The 20,473-nt window shown below is 39.6% G+C and overlaps 1 protein-coding gene across 2 annotated transcripts in view; it reads right to left on the reverse strand.

Annotated features, from left to right (window-relative positions):
- Positions 1–365: 365 nt before the first annotated feature.
- Positions 366–20,473, reverse strand: part of FGF9 (fibroblast growth factor 9) — a 32,216-nt gene continuing 12,108 nt past the window's right edge. For both annotated transcript variants that reach the window (XM_045017600.1, XM_045017604.1), the window contains one exon: positions 366–3,700. In XM_045017600.1, coding sequence (XP_044873535.1) covers positions 3,455–3,700 — 246 coding nt within the window. In that variant the 3' untranslated portion in view covers positions 366–3,454. The remainder of the gene's footprint in view (positions 3,701–20,473) is intronic.

Consider the following 20,473-nt stretch of genomic DNA (forward strand, 5'->3'; position numbering starts at 1 on the left):
AGGCTTAGATCAGAACCAAGAGATGCATCCAACTAAATTTGGATCTTAACACATTTTTTCCATACTGACTGCCCAATAGGTTACAGGTTTACTTGCAGTGAAATCCCCACAACAACTCCTGTCAGAAAGAATTTTTTCCCCATATCCCAAATTAGCAAAAAGATATATACGTTCATGATTTTGCTCTGTGTGGAATTTTCTCACGTCTCCTGTAAGAGCTAGCAGAAATATTTTTAAATGCCATAATTACATATATGCACAGTTGTAAGAAACAATTCTAATGGAACATCAAGTAAATAATACCAATTTTCAAAATTCTATAACAATATATTTATACAAATTACATAATTCTGTACGTATTTACACACCATTACAGATTATCAAGTAAATAACACCAATTTTTTTCAGATTTTTCTCCAAGTGAATTTTAGTGCTCAAAAAAGGTGCCAGACTGACAGCACTAGAAAATGAAGACTTCTCTTTGTCCACAGCACAGGACCAGCAGTAGTGCAAGCTTCCCCACTTTGCCCCATCAATTATCTTCACACTTGATTTAGAAGGATCACGTGAGGAATGGAAGGGCATTTGAGTCTCCATGCCCATTTAGTCCCTGGCAAGGGTGCTAACTGGCACCCATGTAATAGTGGTTTTGTTATGTGAACCTTGCTCCATTAGAAAACAAACATTTTACATAAGTGACTAAACAAACTTTTGTTCACTACTTGACATGAGCTGAACCTGAGATGAAAGGCTCTGTGGCCCACTGCCAACCCCCGGACAGTCCAGTCTCACAATAATGCCTATGTTAAATTCCATATTTCTATATTTACATAAATTCAGTATTTACACACCATTATGGGTTACTTGAGTAAATTGGTTACATTTTATTGTATCGACTGCCATAAACGCATAACATTTTTTCTTGGTTTTTAATCCTTTCTTTAAAAAAATACAAAAAATAAATTAAATAAAAACATGTTAAGTGATATAAATGGTCTGACTATGACTAAAAACCCAAGGAAACTCAATGTTAAGACTCAGACTGTGGTCTCAACTCATGGCATTTTTAACTTTTGTCATGAATGTCTTATGTTTGTGGATTTAGTGTACATTCAGTTATAATCCACCTTTTTGCAGTTCAATTAAGTTAACCTCTAATGTTGAATGATGAACCTGGTATGTCCTGGAAACTCATTCCTCCGTTTTGACCAGATAGGTTTTTAATACCTTCTGCTCAAATGATTCAGTGTTCTGTCAACCTGCATCCAGACTCCCTGCCTGTTTCAACAACAGTGAAGAGGGTTAAAAATAAACAAATGAATGATCTTATAGGCTGTTATAAAATGCTGTAAATTCTTAAACGAGAACATAGTCCCTACACAAATAAACAAACAGGCAATGCCTAACTATATCTTAAATCAACTACATTAATTTAGATAACTTTAGCATTCAAAAACAATTATTATAAAATGCCACATTTTTATTTGATTTAGTTTACTAGTGGTGTGAGTCAAGACACAGTCTCTGCTACCTATTATATCTGGGAGCACAGAAAAGTCATGTGTCAATGACATTAAGCCATATGCTGTTCCATAATAGATTTAAGTTTCAAATTACATAGTTTTATACCACATAGACAATTATGCATCAGAGCAAAAAAAAGATTAATAATCAAAAGTGGGTTAGAAATGGTAAGTATGGCTACCGCAAAATATGTCTATGATCACAGTCAGTCTCTGTATGCAGTCGGCTAGGAATATTAAGGCCAGATCTCTCTCCCAGTGAATTCAGTGGCAAAGTGAAGTAAGGTCAAAACTTAAGTAATACAAAAATTATAAATTCCATTTTGTTAAATATGCTAACAATTTTGCTCCTTTTTCCTCAGAGTATTGTAAAAAATAGTCTCGTTCCTAACAACAAGTTCCAAAATTATTACCAGTAACAATATATGTTTATGTGCTTAACATAAAATGATACAAAATCCATATAAAGTATATTACATATTGTAATCTCATTTATAGTTTATGAATATTTGAAGGTAACTTCAGGGAAAAAAAACCAAGTATAATACTTTCCCCCTCATTGTCATTACTGATAGAGATTTATTAGTTTCATTTTGCAAGTTTGACTTTAAGAAGGGTGCTAATATTATGACAGTTCACACTGAAAGCAACTTTCCATAAAAGATGTTACAATGACCCCTATGGAACTTGTATAATTTCATAGCAGATAGTCAAGTGCACAAATAAACATGTTTACAAGAGAGATCCTGTTACCTGGTTCTTGCCCCCTTAAACCATTCTGTGCTATCTGTGATAATCTTAATTAGTACAACCGTTTATATTAGTTATGTTGTTTCTGGTGTTCTGCTTAAAAAAAGCATATTTATCATATTTAGCTTTGGTATAATCTGCAATAGGTTTTAACAAGTAGAGTATATACCAACCCCTATATTTTCCACAACTGAGAAGTTTACAATGATGGAATAAGTCACTTTATCAGAGAGGAAATATTACAAACACAGAATAAAAGTTGAAGACCCAGTTTTATCTTTAATCCTCTTGGGGTAAGCTATGAAACAAGCAGTCAGAAGAGTGAATACTCAGTGTCATGAGTGGTGTGCATACTTTTACAATAATATGGGCACAGAATAGATTGTCGCCTTTAGTACATTAGGGTCACTAGAATTGTTTTTGTATCCATGCACCTTTTATATTTACTTGCATGAATTTACCACAGGTTCATAGTGGCCTTTGCCATTTTAATGCTTACAGAGCCTAAAGCTTCCAAAATGCCTATCTGGCCTGTACATATTTCATTAAAAATAAACTCTCTATAATAAATAAATATATAAAATAAATAAAATGTTGCCTTTGGAATTTCTATAAATAAATTTAACTTTTTATTTTTTCACTAAGAGGTCTTTGCTTTAAACTCAAGGGGACGATACCCCGAGAGCAGTTAACTGAAAAGTCTCTTGTTTAAGTAAGACTGCACCCTCCATGCCTTTGTAAATGCAGCGTACACTTGAGCAGGCCACCAGCCAAAAATCCTGATGAATCAAAGTATGGCAGCTATGCTGATATATGATGAAGTACAACTGATCAAAAATTTAAAAGCGTATCTATTTCCCAGCATGCATCAGTTCTTTTTCCTCTTTGCTTTTGCTTCTTTCTTTCTCTTTCATTCTCTCTCACTCTCTCTCACACACACTCTCTTCTCTCTCTCATAATAAATCAAGCGAGTGGGCATAGGCTCTCCTCCAGGAGGAGAAACCTTTAAGTGCAGAACAAAATCAGCATGTTCCATCCAAGCCTCCATCATACATTATGCATGCGACAAAGTTTGGCAACAGTGGAGCTGATGTGATGGCACAGCTAATCAATAAGAACCCACCGCATTAAACCTTTATAGTGGTTACTTTTTAAGGGCTCAAGTGAAGGAATTGTCTTTGTCAACTTTGGCTTAAAATATCCTTATATAGTTCAGGTACTTTCTCAGGGTCCACGGGTCTAGGTAAAAAATGTGTAAATTTTTGATGCCGTTTAGTCCTAGTCCCTTCTCTTGGAGTCCCATCTTTATTTAATGCAACATAATATCGTCTTCCAGTGTCCACATGTTTATATAGATTTGATGAATATGTATTATACCAGTTTTCTTCAAACTGCTCTCTGAATACGCACTCCTGGGTTAATTTTTCCTGAGAAGACAAAAGAAAAAGCAATAAGAAACCAGTATTAAAAATAACTTTCTATCCATTTAATGCATGTATTACCATATTTAAAGGAAACATTACAAGATTATCTTTACTTATCAATACCAGTGACTCATTGCAAGTATAGTGAAATGTGCTAGATAAAAATTCCTAATGTTAACTATAGCAAAGATTCAACAGAGCTCTGTTATTTCTATGTGTTGCCTAAAACAATCACAACATAGACAACGGTGTGTGAAAGCTAAAAAGCTCTTTCAATAACCTGTTTTAAAAAACAATAAAAATAGCAATGCTTTAATTACCACTCATTCTAGAGAGAAAAGCAGCTCACAGCCAGGTGATGTTAATGGACTTTTCATCTTAAAAATCTTTTTTTTTTCTGCAAAGGATTTGAATTGTGAGATACAGCAAAAGGAAAACAGAATTCTTTTGTGGGTTTCAAATATAATTTAATGCCTTAAAATCCAAGTGAGTTTGTTCCAAAGAGTAATCGAAATATTGAATTGAAAGAAATACTATTTGAATATCTGTTACTTGGCTTATTAAAACAGAATTTAGGGTCTGACCAATTTGCTAAGCGATAATTCTTCACAGAGATATATAGGACACCTAGGTTTGTCTTTTGTTCCCTTTGCACCTGATCCTCCAGTCCTCAGCCTAGGCATAACTCACATGGGCAACAAAGCAAAGACTTCAGGATCTTGTCCTTCAATGGCTAAAGTAAGAAGAGCTGTAGAGCCAATGAATTCAAAATTGAGGGCCACTGCTCAACACACATTGGGGAACAGAGTTATCAAGCCCCTGAGAGAGCCTCATATCAGAACACAAGACCTATAGAGTGAGGGAAAGAACTTAAGAGAAAGTGAAGAAGAGCCTCTAATCTTTATAATATGCAAAGAACTCTGAGCCTCCAAGAAGAAAAAAGAATTTAGAGCCACTTTTTGCCCTAGATTCATATGCACAGTTGTCAGTTAAACGAATAGAAGCGACATCTATCTATCAGCCAAATTCTGTTTTCAGCTGTAACGCCAGTGGAATCACTCAAATTATTCTGGATTTATACCATGTAAAACTGAGGCCTGGTCTACACTAAGGGGGGGGGTCGAACTAGGGTACGCAAGTTCAGCTACGCGAATAGCGTAGCTGAACTCGAAGTACCCTAGTTCGACTGACTTACCCGTCCAGACGCGGCGGGGTCGAACTCCGCGGCTCCAAGGTCGACTCCGCCACCGCCGTTCGTGGTGGTGGAGTTCCGGAGTCGACCGGAGCGCGCGGGGAGTTCGAACTATCGCGTCTTGATTAGACGCAATAGTTCGAACTCCGAGAAGTCGAACTCACCGCGTCGACCCGGACAGTGAGTATAGACCTACCCTAAGACTAGAATTAGGTCCTAGGGGACAGATCCTCAGCTGTTGTAAATCAGCATAGTTCCATTGACTTCAACTCAAGCTCTGGCCTTAATTATTATAGAACTCCAATCACTGTAATATTTTGCACAAATGATGATAATGCTTTGTATGTTACATGCATTTATTACCGTAAATCAGAAGATCTCCAAGCACTTTGCAGACATTAACAAATTAAGCCTTAAAAAACACACATTTTTACAGATGAGGAAACAAAAACAGAGTAACGTAAATGAAATGACTTGTCCAACATCACAAAGGAAATCTGTGACAAAGACAGGAATAGAATCCTGACTCCCAGCCCTGGTCTTTAAGCACATGACCATCCTCTCCCGCGTGTGTGCATCCTAGATCACAATTTGTAGGCAACTTTTTAAGATGGTTGTATTTATCTTTTTTAAGTATCAGAGGGGTAGCCGTGTTAGTCTGGATCTGTAAAAGCAGCAAAGAATCCTGTGGCACCTTATAGACTAACAGACATATTGGAGCATGAGCTTTCGTGGGTGAATACCCACTTCGTTGGATGCATGTATAAGGTGCCACAGGACTCTTTGCTGCTTTATCTTTTTTGGCGCTTTTGATGGCAATTTAGTGAAATATTTTATACATAGCAACACTGCTCAGGTTTTTGTTTCTGTTTAGAAAATGAAGAAAAAAATATTTATTTTCAATAAATCCTCAAGCATCAGTGGGACCAATTTGCAACCTGCTACTTGTGTAAGATTTAATCACACAAGCTGCTCCATTGACTTTGAGAGCTGGGATTGCACCAATAACACATTTTTACTGAATTTTTTAAAAAGTTGAGAATTAAATGTGTTCTAGTAGCCTCCCACAACATATATAGAATATTACACATGCATCTTTAAGATCAAGATCTTTCTTATACTAACTAAATAAACTTTAAATACTGATCTTGTCTTAACATTTCTTTTACTTTGGGTGATTTTTAAAATTACTTTGTATTTTTTAACAGCAAAAGCAGATGCTGATTGGTGTTGTATGCTGTGCCTTTAGCTCCACGGGGGACATGAAACTAATTCAAATTAAGTTTTCTGCTCTCTGCAGGGAATTAGATCACATGACATGCACTGCAGAATCAGTCCTTGTTAAAAATAGAGATCTTGATAAAATGGTATTCTGTCCTTTCTTGAATCCATTAATTATTTATTCACTTCATCTACATTTCATACATACTGAGAAATGGTCTTTTAGTACTATCAAATGTATATTTTTATAAGTATTTTCCCATACCCAGGTATACAGTTTAAAATACTCTATCCCTTCATATGGAAGGATTAATCAATTATGACAACACTACAGTATACTTAATCATCAGACCTTGATTGAGTTTATTTATTATACTGCATTCTGTATTCGTTCCACATATTTTTCACCTTACAGTTTCAATTTCTATGTTATGAAGAGTTCCCAATTTTCCTATATTTTCCTTCTGGAACATAGCTAGGCCTTTTTTGTACCATATCAAAATAATTCATTTAGGAAAAATTGGTATGAGATCCATATAGTACACAGTGTAATATTTTTCTTCCCAGGATATGGGTGATTGTTTATATATGTATAAATTATCATATTTTTATGTAAAATGTGTATTTAAAATATCATGAACTGATACGGTATGGCAGTCTCGGACAGTTGGGAATTTGGGGTTTGGTCTACAGATCATTGCAGTAAATAGACTGCCATTGACTTTGATGGACTTTGGACAAGGTGCTCTGTTAGCTAGTGATGTAACACTAATCCATGACCAAATGCAGATTGCATCTGATTTTCCCCTCCCTATCCTCTCCCCACATGGCTGCCACAACAATAGATGCCATATAAGTTCTTAGATAGTTAGAAATTGCTATAAATCAATATTGCAAAAAGCTGTAGCAGTTTACACCCATATTATGAGTGCCCGTGCATCTTATTCAAGACAGAAGCACACATAATTTAGGTGGAGGAGAATACATAGGAGCAGAGAATGATGCATGCATGCAGTAGTTTTGAGCAATAACATACGTGAACCCATCTGGAATACCCTTTTGTCCTTCCAGCTCACTATGTGAACCATTCACAAAAAGCCAACCCTGAGGTTTTGGGAGGGAATATTATTGGTAAGTGTTTCCCCCTTTGGCTGTGATTTTCTGGAAGTACATTGTGCATAGCCTGAAAGCAGAAGTTGGCCTTAGAATACTCCATTGCTTCTCTGTGGTGTGATCTGTAACTTATTTAATTTTTTTTTTGTAATTACTCATCTGCGCATACTTTACAGTACAATGTATTATTTAATCTTACTAGATGAATTCTGCTAGAGACCGACAGATACACCAAGCATATCTAAGTGGGATAGCAGTGGAAACTCTAACTTTTACTCCTGTGAGTGAAAAGGCTGTTTGCCTTCACCAAACTGTTCAATTTGGGGGCCAAATCTTGACGTTTGGCCTCAAGTAAGGCTCTGCTCAAGATTTGACCTCAGAACTAAAGAAATCAGATGTTGCACAACACACCATGTTTCCAACTAAGACAGTTTATAGAGTATTCCACTATAAAGTGATCGATTCTCGTTTTACTGTATTTCCATGTTTTACCTCTTTTAGCTTATTTAACTGTAGCTGTTAATATAATATGTATCTTTGAACTATTCAATTATATCACAGGGCCCAAGTGATGAATATGGATTTAATTCAGAAGTCTGCTAACCTGGTGCTTTGGAAGAAAATCTGGTGAACATTAGCTACTATGGAAACCTCTTTCTCTTTTTATATATTATCCACTACTTAGCAGGGAGAAAACAGTAATTACAACATCAAAACTTTCAGCCAGCCCCATTAAAAGTAAGACTATGAATTAATAAAGTGTAGGACTATCGAACACAACAATGGATGCCTGACTAGATGATTTTTACAATATATTCTTGTGGAGCAGCTAATGTAAAATGTAGAATAATAAAATAAGAAAATGTTTAATCCATATAGATATTACTCTCAAAATGACTTCATTCTAAGGCTAATTACTTTTATTGGACAAATATTTTGTATTATATATTTGTGTTGCTTAGTAAATGAAAACAAAGTATAGTATCCTGTGCAAAAATATTCAGTATATTTTTTGCCCTTTTAAGGCCTGTTAATTGGGGCTACATTTAAAGCTGTATAATTGATTTTGAAATCTGACCATTTACCCCATCCTTACTAAAATGACAATAAAACATGCCATCTATCCTGCTTGTCGTACACTCTTATTTCTGTGCAACACATCATTTTGTCCTTCTTCACATGGACTACTACATTATTTAAATCAAAGAAGACACTTTACACGTAAATGCTTAATCCAAAAGTCCCAGCACATTATAAAAATAAGTAAATTTGATTTGGTCAAAGCTCTTTCTATATCTACTCTACATCACAACCATGAGAGTTAACCCTCTCTTAAGAAGAGTTATGTTTTCAGATATAGTCTCCCCTAAATATATGCTTGCAATGGTTTGAGCATTGGCCTGCTAAACCCAGGGTTGTGAGTTCAATCCTTGAGGGGGCCATTTAGGGATCTGGGGCAAAAATCTGTCTGGGACAGTACTTGGTCCTGCTGTGAAAGCAGGGGACTGGACTCTCTGATCTTTCAAGGTCACTTCCAGTTCTATGAGATAGGTATATCACAGTAATGAAAGGTATGTGTTCCATGAGAGGAAAGCATAACTATACAAAATGTAATGAACAGACCCTTTTAATTTTTAAGCACTTTTCCTCACTTTTTTACTTGCAAATTAGAGCATTATATATAAAATTGGTCTCATACTCAGTCTGAATAGGCTATTAAACATAAACATATTACATTATTTACTCTAACTGAAGAGCTATCATAAATATTACAGCAGCCATACACAGGGCTACTTTCTTGTCTGATCTCACATATTTAGCAAGATTGGTCCCTGGTTGGATGGAAGACCTCTAGGGAAACCACAGCTACTGTTGGAAGAGGTACTGGTGACTGAGGAGTGTCACTTTTCTTTCTGAGTTTGTGAACGGAGCTGGATAGGCACTTTAGTTAAATATATTATTTCCTGCACATTGCCATTTTTCTCCGACAAATATGTTCAAGCAATATTTTTGGCAATATTCAGCCAGAATGCTATCATTCCTAATACTATTTATTAAATCATTTGACAAATGATGACAAAAACATTATTTTTTTTTAAAAAACTTTTATTGCCGCTGAAAGAAAGCCCAGCATTATACAGCTGAAGGAGATGACTACCAAATAATGCATCAAACTGAAATTCAGTCCAGTTATGATCATTAAATATTCCATGACACTTTTCACAAAAGCAGAGATGTTAGGCCAAGTGTCTTGGCTGAATCCCAATTGGGTAATTACATTTTACCTATCTCAAGTCACTTTGTACTTTCAATTGGCTACGGTTTAATCTTAGCTTCCTGTTCTAAAGGGTTGTGTACACGTGTGAAGGTTTTATTATGCATACACCTTCACTTACTATATTCTGCGTTTGTTTATCTTCAATCATCTGGAAGCATTTTTCAAGTATTATTGTATCCAACATCTTCTATCCAAAATTATCCTAAAATTACCAACATAGCTGGTAAAACATGGTCTGCTTGTTGGCGGTATGAGCAGAAGAGCCAATGACTGACTGGACATAGAAACTATGGTCTCTCTAGCTCAGAGATGAGACATACTGGCAGGGCAGTGAAACTTGCTGTTCTTTATATAAGGAGAAGATTTCAGCATTGATGGTTAAATCCTGGGAGTTTTGCCATTAACTTCACTAGAGCCAGAATATCTATCGGGGTGCTGAAACAATTTTCATAGTGGGGATGCTCAGAGCCATTGAACCAAACTGTAAATCCTGTGTATAATAGAAACCACTTCAAGCAGCAGCACCCCTAGTTCCAGGACCTATAATATCTATCAAATCAATAAATCACTCTCTCTCTCTCTCTCACACACACACACACACAACTTCACAAGACAATCTTTCATTTTACTGACACTCACTCTATTTGGATTGCAACTTTCCTAAGGCATTAGGGAAGTTTTTAATATGTACTTTCACTGGATACGTAATCATTTATTTAAACATTTAAAATAACTCCAGTGCGGATGGATTTACTTCTGCCAGCAGTGACTGTGCACTGAGTACATCTGTTTACTTGTTCTAATGTATATATAGGAACACTTAAATTATAGTCAGTTGAATGAAGTAGATAACTGCATTTACTTCAATGTTTGGATACTGAGATACTTGCAAATTCATCCACAGTGAGATGATAATGCTGAGGGCCTCCACAGGCTTCCATTGAAAGCAACTGCAGAACTCTCAGGGGAGAGCCTCAGCTGTATAAATTGTCATAGATCTATTGACTTCAAAAGTTGAAGATCTGCTCGAAATTTACTTAGGCAGGATTGGGACTTGTGTTGATTTCTTTACCAGTCTTGCCCAACAAAGTCAGTTTGTAAGGAAAACAATCAAAGGGCCAATTCTTGAGTGTTTTCCCATTGTCTTCAGTGCCAACAGGATTGAGATTATTCTGTGCCATACACTATTTACACCACTGATTTCTTTATTTTAGGGTTGCCTTCCATACTCAAGAGTACAGCTGCCAACATGATCAGTGCATCTGATTCAGAACACTTGGCTGAATGAGTCTCAGGGAGCCCTTCCAAGAATCTGAAAACAAGGTTTACGTGTTTTATATTATGCAAACTGACATCAGACCCAGCACAATTTCTACTGAAAGCAGTAGAAAAATTCTCATTAACTTAAGTGGGAGTTGGATCAGGCTTATAATGATAACAGGAAAAAAATTAAAACACTAAGTGAATCATTTCAGACACATTCAGATTATTGAAGAGTGTAACTTGACCCAGGCCTTCCTCGCTCCCCACATTCTATGGGGTCAAAAGATATCAAATATGTAAAATCAGGTATACTGCCCTGCAATCATACAATATAGTCAGAAGACTATACTATATACTATGTTGTAAGACACAGTAATATGAAATAACTTTTTAAATATATACAGACATATTACCGTATATACTCATTCATAAGCCAAATTTTATTAAAGTAAAAAAGGGAAGCGCCAGAGACGGGGGTCGGCTTATGAACAGGTATAGAGAAGTAGAGGTGGGACACAGCCCCTCCCCACAACAGAGGGAGCAAGGAGAGGCAGCACAGCCAGCAGAGCCAGAAGGGAAGAGGCAGGGCCAGAGTCTCTTCACTTCTGGCCACGCTGCTCTCCCCCCAGCCTCCAAAGCAGCTGCAGCTCCAGGGCTGGCAGGCTGCAGCCGTGCCACTTGGCCTCACCCCCAAGAGCAGGATGCGGCCACGCCGCCCGAGTGCTGGAGCGTGCTGCAGCCGTGCCGCCTGGCCCAGCCCGCTGGAATATGCTGCAGCCGCGCCGCCCGGTCTGGCCCGCTGGAGCAGGCTGCAGCCGCACTGCCGAGCCTGACGGAGCAGCTCCAGTCAGGTCAGAGACATCCTCCCCTGGCCCTCCCCAGATAAGGTGGGAAGGGATGGAATGGGGAGAGTGTAGGGTACCCGGGCTAGGGGTGGGGTCATGTGGGGGGTGGTCACAGGGGTTACTCCCCTGACTCCCAGCTTCTCCCCCACAAAAAATTTCCCCATCAGTTGCTGTCCCAGCCCGTCAGGGTAAGCAGCTGGCGCGCCAGGACACTTTGTTTATTTAGGTTTACCTGTGGACGCTCGAGGTAAACAAACCATCTCGGACACCAGTGGCTTACCCTGATGGCCCGGGAGCCAAATTTTGCTGACCCCTGAATTGTAGGGTTAGCTTATGAACGGGTTATAAAAATTTTCCATTTTTACTTAGCCATCTTGGAAGGGTCGGCTTATAAACAAACCGGCTTATGATCAAGTATATACAGTAATTTAACCAAAATTGTTTAAATGCAATGAATATATATAAAATATAGCCAGGCTGTTCAATCGGTATCATTAGATAAAGTTGTCCTTTATAGGTACAAATCAATGTTTAAGAGAGTCATATGATCCATAACATTTTGCCCCAATGCCCAAAATAAAAATATTTTTATAATAGTACATAAGTAGTAGTAGGAATTTATAGAATTTAGAATATTTAATTTTAGATTCTTTCAGTAAAATAGTTTGTTCAAGCTCTGGTAAATTAGATTTCTAGGCCCCAATCCTTCTACAGGCTCTTTGGCAGCTTACCCGCACATTATACAGGATTGGGATCTTATAACACTATAGTTCTAGAATCAAAACTGTGGATGCAATTCAAACTCCTGTGTTGGACAAGTTTTTACGTCTATTAAAAAAAAACCATACTATTAATTTTGAACAGATCTAGTCATGCAAAGCCTCCACTGGAGTCTGGGAAGATCTTTCTGAGTTTGCTGGGTACTGCGTACCCGATGCCATATCTAATGTTAGCCTCCACAGAATCTACTTGAGGCCATTAAATGTAACCCTTTCATTGGTCAGCTAAGTAGAAATAAATTGATATTAAGGCCATTGTGTCACACTTGCTCCCTAACCCACCGCCCCAAACCACCATCACCACTTTTACCTGGCAGGATTCATTATCTTCTTACATTTTAGCTATTTAAAGATTATGGGTCTGGGTTTGTCAGCATCCTACTTTTTTGGTCTTACACTTTGGGGACTTAAAGACCTAATTTAAATATTTCAGGTAGCAACTACTGAAGAAAACTAATCATATTTTTCCCTTTAAGACAGTCAGTGATCCTTTTTCAGAGTAGCAGCCGTGTTAGTCTGTATCCGCAAGTGATCCTTAACATTCAAAGGCTGTTTCTTCTAGTTTTGTTTTCCAGATTATGCACTTTTCACATTTGTCCATTCTGAGTTTCAATGAGATAATTTTGCCCTAAGATCATTTGTTTCAATATTGTTTGTCATTAATTTTCTAAATAGGACATATGAGATTTAACATCAGCGTTCTCTCAGAAAGGCCAGGAATATCTTCTGTGCTGTTGTGATTTAAGTTAGGCTCTCAGAGGTGCAACTGTTTCAGTCATCAATGACGGCTTAGGGTACATCTAAACTACCCGCCGGATCGGCAGGTAGTGTTTGATGTATCAGGGATCGATTTAGGGTTAGGGCCTGGACACAATAAATCGATCCGCTAATCGATGCCTGTACTCCACCTCAGCAGGAGGAGTAAGTGGAGTCGATCGGGGAGCCGCGCCAGTCAACTTGCCGCCGTGAGGACGGCCAGATAAGTCGAACTAAAATACTTCGACTTCAGCTACACAAATAGCGTAGCTGAAGTTGCTTATCTTAGTTCGAATCCCCCTGCTAGTGTAGCCCAGGCCTTAGACAAGTCAGCTGCCTTGGGTGTTTTGTTAATTACCCTCTCGCCCACCCCCCAACCCTGAAAAAACAGTGGAATCCATCTTTAATTATTCAAAATTTATCCAGGCAATTAATTGCAGCTTTGATGACAGAAACTTTCTCTAGTAAACTTTTTATAAGACCTACTGTACAGTTTAGCATAATTAACATTCCTTGCTTCAGAAAAGTTTGGGATTTGAATAACTGGGGAGCAGCAAATCAGGAACGCGGTATGCTTTAAAAAGATACACAGGGAAGCTCGCACACTTGCCAATTTCTTTTGGCCCCCAAATTTCATGAGCATCCAAAATTTGAAAACATTTTTTAAACAACAAAGTGGGGGAGGGGAAAGGTCAGTAAATCAAGGATTAAGGAATGTCCTGCTTTGGCATATTTTAGTTTATGATATGTCTGTCATTTAACTAAAAGAAATAATGCTACTTCTTCTTTCATATGGCTTGGGTAGGTAGCAATGATTACAAATCTAAATCTAGGTTTGATAGTCAGCATGTTGCTGCAGCAGTGGGCTGGGGCCTCTGGTGAAAGAATGAAGGGGACACTCAGATATGATGTGCTCCATTGTTTCTGCCTGGTGACAACAGTTGCATAAAGGTGCTTGCCTCATTTTCTATTTAAAGGGGGTTTGTCCACATCTCCAATGAGATGTCCTGCTGCAATTCAATCTGCACCAGTCTTTCCAACTTAAGTCAAAACCCAATGGTTCCTCAGCAGGGTCAACAACGAGCTATTTGTTTTGAGCTGTTGAAATGTTCCTTGTGGCTCTCCATTGAACCTCAGCATCAAAGTTGAGTGTAAGGGTATCGATGCAGTTCTACAGAGGGTTGCAGGATTTTAATCTTGTCTTTGGTGGGTTCTGCAAGTCATTGTGCAATGGGATCCTCGTGTTTGCATTGACATGGTTGAGAAAGCCAGATTTTTGGGCAGCTTGTGATAGGACCAGGAGCCAGTCTACTGGGATCGATTTGAGCATCCCTGACACTATACATATGACATTATTCATTCAATAACACTACTACATGACTGGTACGTTGCATTGTAAGAAGTTGATCATAGAATCAGAGATAACAGAATCTGAGAGAATCACTTAGGTCATTCAATCTTATCCCTTTCAGTTTCATAAGACTATGCTGAGGCCTAGTCAATATTTCAAATGAAGCCCTATAAAGAAAATCTAGGTGCTGTAGGTAGTAATGCTGGTGATTCATTAGCGCTTCCCTTTAAATCAATAGTGAACCAATGTCCCTGCACAGTGCCAGGGATTATAACTGAATTTTAGACAACACAACCAGGGCCAATTTCCAGTTTTACTAAAAAGTTAATCTGCCCAGATGAACAGAGAGTATACCCACATTCTCAAAACTAGGTATACAAGTTCATATGCTGATTTCAGATGGCATGGTATCCCCACACCCCAAAAATCCCCCTTTCTTTTCCATATAGATTCCTCCGTACCTTTTCTACCATCTCGGTTACTGGCTGAAACATCCTTCAACCTGCATCCACTCCCACCCCATATATCCTGGAGGAACAGCACTGGGCTAATAACACTATTCAAGTTTTAACAGGGCTGCCCCATACAAATCCTAAAAGGGTCATCTGGGAAGCTGAGGGCAGACTAGAAACCTTAGGCAGGTTTTCCCTACCTACGGCTACTGAGGATCAGCGGGCATCTTTCAGGCCTGGAGGCTCAACAAAGATGGAACCAGCAGCGGGGCAGGCTGTTTCCTGCCCCACCACAGAGGGAGAGAGAAAGGCTCAAGCTTCTCTTCCCTTGCCCTCCAACAAAGACCCTTTTAGAACTGGGGGTCAGAAGAAAAGTGGCCACATCCAAGGCTGCCCGGAGGGGGGGGGGGTAAGTGAGGCAATTTTCCCCAGGCCCCGCAGGGGGCCCCATGAGAGTTTTTTGGGGCCCCTGGAGCAGGGTCCTTCACTCGCTCCGGGGGCCCCAGAAAACTCTTGCGGGGCCCGGGCCCCCGGAGCATCTTCTGCGGCAATTCGGCGGCGGGGGCCCCCTGAATCCTCTGGGCAGCCCTAGCCACATCAACTCTTGCAGAAAAAGAGATGAGATAATGAGCACCTTTGGTTACACCAGAGTGTGGCAGAAGGCAGTAATGAAAGCCAACGGGTCACTGCCTCGAAAAACACAAAAGAAAAGAGGGGATTCCTGCAGGAGGGGAACAAAATTGTAAATTTCAGATGAAACCTGTGAATTTCATCCACTTTCGTGTGAACCTTCAAGCAAACTTGTCCAAATGAAACCTATCAGCAAAAGTTCATAACCAGAGATGCAAAAGTTTTTGATGAAAACAGGGTCAAATTTGTCATGATTAATATGAATATAGGTACTTTTTTCCAAACCAGTTCTATTCCTATCACCCTCAAGTTAAAGACACCACCTTCCACGTGATTAGCCCAAGCCTGGCATTGCCTTGTGAGTCCCGAGCATCTATTGCCATTAAAGATTACATGGCACTTTTTAGAAGCATATGGGTGTTAACCCGAGTGTAATGGCCAAATTCCAACTTGGATAATTACCTCTGTCTATTTAAAACAACCCCTTTTCCCCAGGCAGGGAAGCGTCTCTTAAATTTGCCTTCTGAAAGTGCTTTTAAATCAGCAGGCCTTCCAGACCAGTAAGCCTAACTTCAATAAGAGGCAAATTGGTTGAAACTATAGTAAAGAACAGTCTTATCAGACACATAGATGAACACGATTAGTTAAAGGAAGAGTCAACATAGCTTTTGTAAGGGGAAATCATGCCTCAACAATCCATTAGAATTCTTTCCGGGGGTCAACAGACATCTGGAAAAGGGTGATCCAGTGGATATAGTGTACTTGGACTTTCAGAAAGCTTTTAATGAGGTCCCTCAACAAAGGCTCTTAAGCAAAGTAAGCAGTCATGGGATAAGTGGAAAGGTGCTCTGATGGATCAGTAGCTGGTTAAAAGGTGGAAAACTAAGGGTAGGAATAAATGGTCAGTTTTCAGAATGGAGAGAGGTAAATAATGGTATCCCCCAGGGATCTCTATTGGGACCAGTCCAGTTCAACATATTCATACATGATCTGGAAAAAGGGGTAAAAAAGATGGCAAAGTGTGCAGATGATACAAAATTACTCAAGAGAGTTAAGTCCAAAGCTGACTGCAAAGAGTTGCAAAGGGTACGTCCATACTACCCACCGGATCGGTGGGTAGCAATCGATTTCTCGGAGTTCGATATATCGCGTCTCATCTAGACGCGATATATCGAACTCCGAACGCGCTCCCGTCGACTCCGGAACTCCACCACCGCGAACGGCGGTGGCAGAGTCGACGGGGGAGCCGCGGACTTCGATCCCGCGCCGTGAGGACGGGTAAGTAGTTCGAACTAAGGTAGTTCGACTTTATCTACGCTATTCGCGTAGCTGAAGTTGCATACCTTAGTTCAACCCCCGCCCCAGTGTAGACCAGGCCAAAGGGATGTCTCAAAACTGAGAGACTGGGCATCAAAAATGGCAGATGAAATTCAATGTTGATAAATGAAAAGTAATGCACATTGGAACTACATACAAATGATGATACAAATACATACAAAATTATGAGGTCTAAATTAACTGTTTCCACTCAATACTGTGTGCAGTTCTGGTCTCTCATGTTTAAGAAGGATGAATTCAAACTGGAGCAGGTTCAGAGAAGGGCTACTAGGATGATCCGAGGAATGGAAAACCTGTCATATGAAAGGAGATTCAAAGAGCTTGGCTTGTTTAGCCTAACCAAAAGAAGGCTGAGGGGAGATATGATTGTTCTCTATAAATATATCAGAGGAATAAATACCAGGGAGGGAGAGGAATTATTTAAACTCAGTACCAATGTGGACACAAGAACAAATGGATATAAACTGGCGATCAGGAAGTTTAGACTTGAAATTAGACGAAGGTTTCTAACCATCAGAGGAGTGAAGTTCTGGAACAGCTTCCAAGGGGAGTAGTGGGGGCAAAAGACATATCTGGTTTCAAAACTAAGCTTGATAAGTTTATGGAGGGGATGGTATAATGGGATAGCCTAATTTTGGCAATTAATTCATCTTTGACTACTAGTAGTAAATATGCTCAATGGCTTGTGATAGGATGTTAGATGGGGTGGGATCTGAGTTACTATAGAGAATTCTTTCCTGTGTGTCTGGCTGGTGAGTCTTGCCCACATGCTCAGGGTTTAGCTGATCACCATATTTGGGGTCGGGAAGGAATTTTCCTCCAGGGCAGATTGGCAGAAGCCCTGGGGGTTTTTTTGCCTTCCTCTGTAGCGTGGGGCATGGGTCACTTGCTGGAAGATTCTCTGCACCTTGAAATCTTTAAACCATGATTTGAGGACTTTAATGGCTCAGACACAGGTTTGATACACGAGTGTGTGGGTGAGATTCTGTGGCCTGCATTGTGCAGGAGGTCAGACTAGATGATCATAATGGGCCCTTCTGACCTTAAATTCTATGATTCTAACAAAGGAATCTTGGAGTTACTGTGGATCATAGATCTCTGAAAACATCTGCTCAAAGTGCAGTGGCAGTCAAAAAAAGTTAACAGAATGTTTGGAACCATTAGGAAAGGGATAGATAATAAGACAGAAAAGATTATAATGCCACTAGATAAATCGATGGTGTGCCCACACCATGAATACTGCATGTAATTCTGGTCACCCCATCATTAAAAAAAAAAAGATATATTAGAATTGGAAACAATACAGAGAAGGGCAACAAAAATGATTAGGGGTATGGAACAGATTCCATATGAGGAGAGATTAAAAAGACTTGGAAATTAAAAAGACTTGTTCATCTTGGAAAAGAGACAACTAAGGGGGAATATGATAGAGGTCTATAAAATCATCACTGGTGTGGAGAAAGTGAATAAGGAAGTGTTATTTATCCCTCCACATAACACAAGAAGACAGGGGTCACCCAATGAAATTAATAGGCAGTAGGTTTAAAACAAACAAAAGGAAGTACTTCTTCACATAACACACAATCAACCTGTAGAACTAATTGCCTGGGGATGTTATGAAGGCCAAAACTACAACAGGGTTCAAACAAGAACTAGATAATTTCATGGCCTTTAGTTCCATCAATGGCTATTAGGGCTCCCTATGGGGCAGACACTCCTGTGTCCCCCAAAAAGAAAAGAGACCCTGATCTAGATGTAGGCTCACAGCTACCAGCTATGACAGACCTTTCGCTGGCCAGCAAAATCCTCCCCCTTTCACTCAGGTTGGGTTTGCTTCCAGATAGAGTCTTTGGGGCTTGTTCCCACCGCAGCAGTCACCAAGACCCCAACTTCCAGCTCCAGGATATATGTCTCTGTGCACCTCTTCCACTCCATTACAGCCAGTTCCTGCTTCTGGGTCTTAATTGCTTTGTCTCTTAAGTCCAGGCTGGTGGGCAGCCTTTTCTTTTTCCAGGGCAGCCTTTTTCTGGGCAAATTGTACATCAATTTCTATTTGTCTTCCCTTAAGACCATCACTCGATGAGCTGGGATACCACAGAGGATCCCCTCCTGCCAGAACAGGCACCCCTCCACTCCTGTCTTGCTAACTTAGACATTCCAGTCAGCTTCAGCACAGACACAGAGGTTGGGCCACACCTGTCTGCAGTTCACTGAAACTGAGATGCACTCAGCTCAGGGGCTTCTTAGTTAACAGAGACTTTCCCAGTGCCCAGTGTTCAGCCTTTCTGGACAATTTGCAACTTGTATAGTTCTAGCTTCTTCTGATCTTCAATCTTATTTATTTTGCTTCCTTTTCTGTCCCTACTTCCCTTACCCGAAATAAGCAAATAGAAAATAACAAACCAGTAACCACTTTGTCTGTTCTCCAGCCACCACACTTAAAACTCGCCTAAAATCACTACCAGTACCTCAAAGCAATCAGCTGTGCACAGAGCCTGCTCGACTACGCCACTGTGACAGGTTGGATCACAGAAACCCTCTTGGGAGCTGCCACCTGATGTGCTAAGATTACTTCTACCCCTGCCTTCCCTGCCAGCTAGGGACCCCAGCACCCTGTCTTGCTGAGGCAGACACTCCCGTCTGCTCCATCACAGACCCAGGGTCTGAATTACTTGTCCCAAAGCTGCAGGTTTACCTGAAAGCAGCTAACAGAACTGTTCCTGTCTTTAAACACTCAGATGCCTAACTCCCAATGGGGTCTAAACCCAAATAAATCAATTTTACTCATAAATTGTTCACCCTCTATAACACTGATAGAGAGATATGCACAGTTGTTTGCTCCCCCAGGTATTAATACAAACTCTGAGTTAACTGATAAGTAAAAAGTTATTTTATTAAATACAAAAAGTAGGATTTAAGTGGTTCCAAGTAGTAACAGACAGAACAAAGTAAGTCACCAAGCAAAATAAAATAAAATGCGCAAATCTATGTCTAATCAAACTGAATACAGATAATCTCACCCTCAGAGATGCTTCAGTAAGTTTTTCCTCAGACTGGACACCTTCCAGGCTGGGCACAATTCTTTCCCCTGGTACAGCTCTTGTTCCAGCTCAGGTGGTAGCTAGGGGATTCTTCATGATGGCTCCACACCCTTTGTTTTCTTCCACCCCTTTATATATCTTTTGAGTAAGACGGGAATCCTTTGTCCCTCTCTGGGTTCCCACCCCCCTCCTTCTCAATGTAAAGACACTAGGTTCAAGATGGATTCCAGTTCAGGTGACATGATCATATGTCACTGCAAGACTTCATTGCCCACTTGCCAGCACACATACAGGAAGACTTACACCCATCTGCAGACAATTGTCCTGGTTAATGAGAGTCATCAAGATTCCAAACCACCATTAATGGCCCACACTTTGCATAATTACAATAGGCCCTCAGAGTTATATTTCATATTTCTAGTTTCAGATACAGGAGTGGTACATTTATACAAATAGGATGATCACACTCAGATTATAAGCTTTGTAATGATACCTTACAAGAGACCTTTTGCATGAA

Source organism: Mauremys mutica, chromosome 1 (assembly GCF_020497125.1).
Source record: "Mauremys mutica isolate MM-2020 ecotype Southern chromosome 1, ASM2049712v1, whole genome shotgun sequence".
Taxonomy (NCBI): Eukaryota; Metazoa; Chordata; order Testudines; family Geoemydidae; genus Mauremys; species Mauremys mutica.